Consider the following 5,792-nt stretch of genomic DNA (forward strand, 5'->3'; position numbering starts at 1 on the left):
TCCTGTACAAACAAAATAACTCCCTTTTGCACAAATTTTGCATGTAGAGAGACACGATGTCTGGTGATTTTAATAGAGTGAGCTCTAATACATCTTCTAGGCAAAAGGAGCCCCCCTATAAGATATATTGGATCTAACTGTCAATGAATATCTGAGACCCAACTGCTGCATGAAGACAGAATGAAGAGAAATAGAGGAATAGTGAAGTTTAAACTTGATTTGATTGATTATATTTAGAATACTTCTTATTTATGTATGGTGAAACGAATATAAAATTGAACTTTTCGTGATAGTTCCCCTTAATAGAAAGACAAGTAACAAAAAGTAGGAATAACAATAAATCTTTATGTAAAAGCTGGAAAGAGTCAGAAGAAAATAATTAAAATGAAAATAAATATTTAATGAATATAATTTAAAAAACAAAACAAAAAAAAAATATAAATAGTGAAGACCAATTGAAAAGTCTCTTAGGAATGGTCATTCTATAACATACTAAAAGTTAACTTAAAGGGGTGGTTCACCTTTGAGTTCATTTTTATTATGTTATAGAATGGCCAATTCTAAGCAGCTTTTCAATTTGTATCCATTATTTATTTATTTATTTATTTATTTAATTATTTGCCTTTTTCTTCTGATTCTTTTCAGCTTTCAAATGGGGGTCACTGACCCTATCTAAAAACAAATGCTCTGTAAGGCATACGCATTTATTGTTATTGCTACATTTTATTACTCATCTTTCTATTGAGGTGCTCTCCAATTCATATTCCAGTCTCTTATTCATATCAGTGCATGTTTGCTAGGGTAATTTGGACCTTAGCAACCAAATTGTTGAAATTACAAACCACCAGAGAGCTGCTGATTAAAAAGCTAAATAACTCAAAAGCCACAAATAATAAAAAATGAAAACCAATTGCAAATTCTCAGAATATCACTCTCTAAATCATACTAAAAGTTAGTTTGAAGGTGAACAATCCCTTTAAGGTTTTTGAGTTATTTAGCTTTTTATTTGGCAGCTCTCCAGTTTGCAATGTCAGCAATCTGGTTGCTAGGGTCCAAATTACCCTAGCAACCATGCGTTGGTTTGAATAAGAAACTAGACTATGAATAGTAGAGGCCTGAATAGAAAGATGAGTAATAAAAAGTAGCAATAACAATAAATTTGTAGCCTTACAGAGTATTTGTTTTTTTTAATAAGGGGTCAGCAACGCCCATTTGAAAGCTGCAAAGAGTCAAAAAAAAAAGGCAAATAACTATATGTATCAAAATAAAATAAAATAATGAAGACCAATTGAAAAGTTACTTAGAATTGACCATGCGCCAAAACTCACAGTAATCGCCGAAGCGCTGGTTTCATTCCGAAGATTACTGAAGCGGCTGAAGATGGCGCCCCTTGGACAGAATCTGCTGCACCGAGGGGTAAGTAAAGAGTTAGGGGCATTTGCCCGGGGGGGGAGGAGGGTCTATGAAGGGTGGGGGGGGTATGGGTTTTTCTTATAAAGAGTTTGTTTCTACTTTAAGCCAGGAATTCAAAAAGAAGCATCTGCTTTAAAGGAGAAGGAGACCCTTTTTGCAAAAAAAAACGGTACCCCCCACCCTTGAACTCCCTCCTCCATACTGCCCCATACGCCATACTTACCCCTCGGTGCAGATTCTTCCAGCGGAGTTGCACACACCCAACTTCCGGCTCCTCTGTAAGCTGACTGAGAGATCGGTATTTCTGCACAGTTGGAGCAGTTTGCCCGTTTGCGACAACTGTGCATGCGCAGAATTACACGGAAATTGCCAAAAGATGGATGCGTGCAACTCCGCTGGAAGAATCTGCACCGAGGGCTGTATGGGGCATTTCTGCAGGGGGGTAGTTAGCCTGGGGGGAGGAGTCTACGTGGGGTGGGGGGTATGGGTTTTTTTGCAAAAGGGTTTCCTTCTCCTTTAAGGCCAATGGGAGCAACATACAAGGGGTCGGAGAGCAACATGTTATTTGCAAGCCACTGGTTGGGGATAACCGAGTAAGTACATGTCTATCATGAGAATTCGGAGTCAGCACTTTGAGGCTTTGCTGTGACATAGCATATCGGTCACACAGTGCAGTGTCATCCATTGAATTGGAACACATTGAACTCAAACACACAAGTCTATAGCGCAATCAGTGCAACGCACAGAAAATCGCATTTATGTTATTTTTTTAATTGTAAAAAATCCTTTATATAAAAGTCTGCTTACAAAAAAAAAAAAAAAATCACATAAATAAATTCACTGGACTGGAGAGCCCGACACCAGAGCCTGCAGGTGGTTTGAGAAAGGGAGGGGGAGACGTCGGACGCGAGTTTTTGGCCGTGAGACCATTTCAAAATCGGTCGTCATTAGCAACCACCTGCAGAGTCAGTGTGGGGGGCTCCAGTGACACGCCCCTTGTAACCCCGCCCTCTTCACAGAGCACTGGTCGCACACACACAGCGGAGGATGCACAGACAGACGTTATAGCTTATTCTTTGCAATGACATCTCTAAGGGTCTGGCCACATGAGCAGATTTGGGGAGATTTAGTCGCCTGGCAACTAATTGCCTCTTCTTCGGGGCGACAATCTCCCCGAACTGCCTTCCACCGGCTAAAATGAAAAATTGCCTGTGGCAATGCACTCGTGGCGTTTTGATTTCCGTAATCGCCTGAAGTTTCTTCGTGAGGAAACTTCAAGCAACTTTGGAAAACGAAGTGCCGTGTGTCCCTTCCCGCAGGCGATTTTCATTTTAGCTGGCGGAAGGCAGGGGAAAGGCAGTTCGGGCAGATTATTGCGCCGGAGAGGCGATTAGTCGTCAGGCGACTAAATCTCTCTCATGGCACACGCTAAGATTTGGGAAGATTTAGTCGCCCGGCGACAAATCGCCTCTTCTTCGGGCGACAAATCTCCTCAAAATGCCTTCCCACCATCTAGAATCTAAATTTCCTGGTGAGGCAACTTTGGGAGCCTTTGGAGTGCCATCCTGACGGCGATTTACATTCTTGTTTGCAGGAAGGCTTTTCGGGGAGATTAGTTTCCCGAAGAAGAGGCAATTTGTTGCCGGGCGACTAAATCTCCCCAAATCTTAGCGTGTGCTCTTAGGGCTTTAGCACACGGGCAGATTCGGGGAGATTTAGTCGCCTGGCGACTAATCGCCTCTTCTTTGGGGGGGGGACAATCTCCCCTGCCTTCAGCCTGCTAAAATGAAAAATCGCCTGTGAGTGACAATGCACGCGCAGGCGATTCGATTTCCAAAGCCGCCCGAAGTTTCATCATGAGGCAACTTTGGGCGCCTTCGGAAATCGAAGCACAGCGAGTGCATTGCCGCAGTCGCTGTCGGCGGAAGGCAGTTCGGGGAGATTGTCGCCCCAAAGTTCAGACGATTAGTCGCCAGGAGACTAAATCTCCCAGAATATTAGCATGTGCCCTTACCCTAAGCCGCAGCTACTCAATTGCAACTACACAGCAACATTTGTCGCATTTTAGAAATGAGTCTTTTAGTCGCACTCACTGCAGTCTGTAGAGATCAGTCACTTCATTTAATACAGTTTCCAGCACCAGCCTATAATAATACTAATATAATACTAATAATACTGCTGCTGGGTTACTGCTCTCCCATTGGTGCCTCTGTTTAGATTTGGATGAGCACGTGACTCTCCGGGTTAATGATTCGCTGCTGGTACCGCTCCAGCCACAGCCTCAGTTCAGAGATCTTGTAGCCCTCGGGTCCCCGACCCCCCTGGTAAACCACCTTGCCCTCCAGGATGATGTAAAGTCTCTCAAAGTAGGCTCCATAGGCGGCGTTGGAGGAGTTGTCCATAGTGTCGGCGACCACCCGGCAGCCCGGCGCCCCCTGGAGCATGAGTTGAGCCGCGGCCAGACGCTCCTGGAGACAGCGGTGCTGGGGGATTTGGTAGGAGGCGTCGGTGCTGATCCAGCCGTCAGTCGGATGCGCTTCTTCTATGTAGACCAGAAGGAAATCTGCGATGGCGACGTGCTGGGCGACCAGGCGACTATAGGCTTGGAGACGAGCCATGAAGGGGGGTCAGGTGCAGCTGCCGAAATTGACAACCAGCGGTCGGTTCCCCTGGGAGAAATCCAAGATGTTGCAAAGTCTCTGCCCTTCCAGCGTCACCACCTGAGTGTTGGGGGCAGAGCTGCCCAGATGCGCCGACTTGAACAAGTCCAGTTTGTGTCCGTGCCAGACGGCTCGCAGCGACTCCTTGGTGCACATGCGATTAGAGTCGGACACGCACAGCGGGGGGTCTTCGGGCTCGGGGCTGCTCTCCTCCCTAGCGGACGCCAGGACCCTCCTCCTGATACACGAGAAGTCCAGCAGCCGCAGCATTAGCGCCGTGAGTAGGAAGCGGGGCAGGAGCAGACAGCAGGCGCTCACCTGTTTCACAAGTTTGTGGGACCCCGCGCAGTGCAACATGCTGGCCGACCCCCTCCGCTCCGGATCTTCTGCACCTCCCCAGGCTCATCTGACATTCCGCTTATCGCTTCCCCCCATTTTATAGGCTGACATTTAAATGAAAAAGATGACTCCACCTCCGGACTGTACCGCCTCTCTGTGCGACACACCCGGGAATATTACCTAGTGCTCACCTACAGCTTCACCCGCCAAGCGCAACTCATGGCACTGACCCCCTACTGAGCGATCTGTCAGGAGATCCTGCACCGACTTCAACCAGCAAACGCCCCACTGTCTCCCTAACCACTCCCAGGCACCTACCTCTAAGGCTCCTCGTGCCCTATGTACCAATACTGACACCGACAGAAAATTTAGTTGGTTTGAAGAAATTAAAGATTTTGGAGTGACCTTTTGATTAATAATTAGTTATTGCGGGTACTTCATTTTTTTTCTCTCTATAGAAAGTAATTTTTCTTAGAAATACATACATACATACCCATACATACATACATACAGTACATAGATACACTACATATATACATACATACATACATGCCCATAAACACATACATACATACATACAGTACATACATACCTATACATACATACATACCCATACATACAGTACATACATACACTACATACATACATGCCCGTAAACACATACATACATACATAAAGTACATACATACCTATACATACATACATACACTACATACATACCCATACATACAGTACATACATGCACTACATACATACATACCCATACATACAGTATATACAGTACATACATACATACATACAGTATATACAGTATATACAGTACATACATACATACATACATACATACATACAGTACATACAGTACATACATACAGTATATACAGTACGTACATACATACATACATACAGTACATACCCATAAATACACACATACAGCCGCACAGGTACATCATGTGTAGCAGCAGCAGAGACAGACACACACACTGTACCTGCTCAGACAGACAGACAGACAGAAGCAGATATACTGGTGACACATAACAGACAGATGTTAGAGTCAGACAGACAGACAAATAAAAAACGCCGAATGATTCTGGATAGAGACACAGGAATGAGCCACAGAGGGAGATGTAACATTATAGCGGAATGTACATAGCTATATATTATATATGTGGCACCTGGGGGTTTATTTATTACAAGGTTTCCGCACTTACCGACCCTTCTCCACCAGCTGAGCCGCCAGTTGCAGTTTCAGTAGCAGAACAGCTGGAGACAACTGCGATTCCTTGCGATCAAGTAACGCTGCAGTTTTCTATCTACAACCCCCCCCCCCGTCCTTTCAGCCGCTCATTAGAACTAAATTCATTTTATAACCCAGCAGCC

At 44.8% G+C, this 5,792-nt stretch overlaps 1 protein-coding gene across 1 annotated transcript; it reads right to left on the reverse strand.

Moving 5' to 3' along the window:
- Window positions 1-2,174: 2,174 nt before the first annotated feature.
- Window positions 2,175-4,478, reverse strand: dio3.S (deiodinase, iodothyronine, type 3 S homeolog). Its single transcript, NM_001094090.2, has one exon. It carries the CDS (start codon window positions 4,428-4,430, stop codon window positions 3,627-3,629), a length of 804 nt encoding a protein of 267 aa, NP_001087559.2. The 5' UTR covers window positions 4,431-4,478; the 3' UTR covers window positions 2,175-3,626.
- Between the last annotated feature and the right edge of the window lie 1,314 nt (window positions 4,479-5,792).

The sequence above is a fragment of the Xenopus laevis genome, chromosome 8S, assembly GCF_017654675.1.
Source record: "Xenopus laevis strain J_2021 chromosome 8S, Xenopus_laevis_v10.1, whole genome shotgun sequence".
NCBI classification, from domain to species: domain Eukaryota; kingdom Metazoa; phylum Chordata; class Amphibia; order Anura; family Pipidae; genus Xenopus; species Xenopus laevis.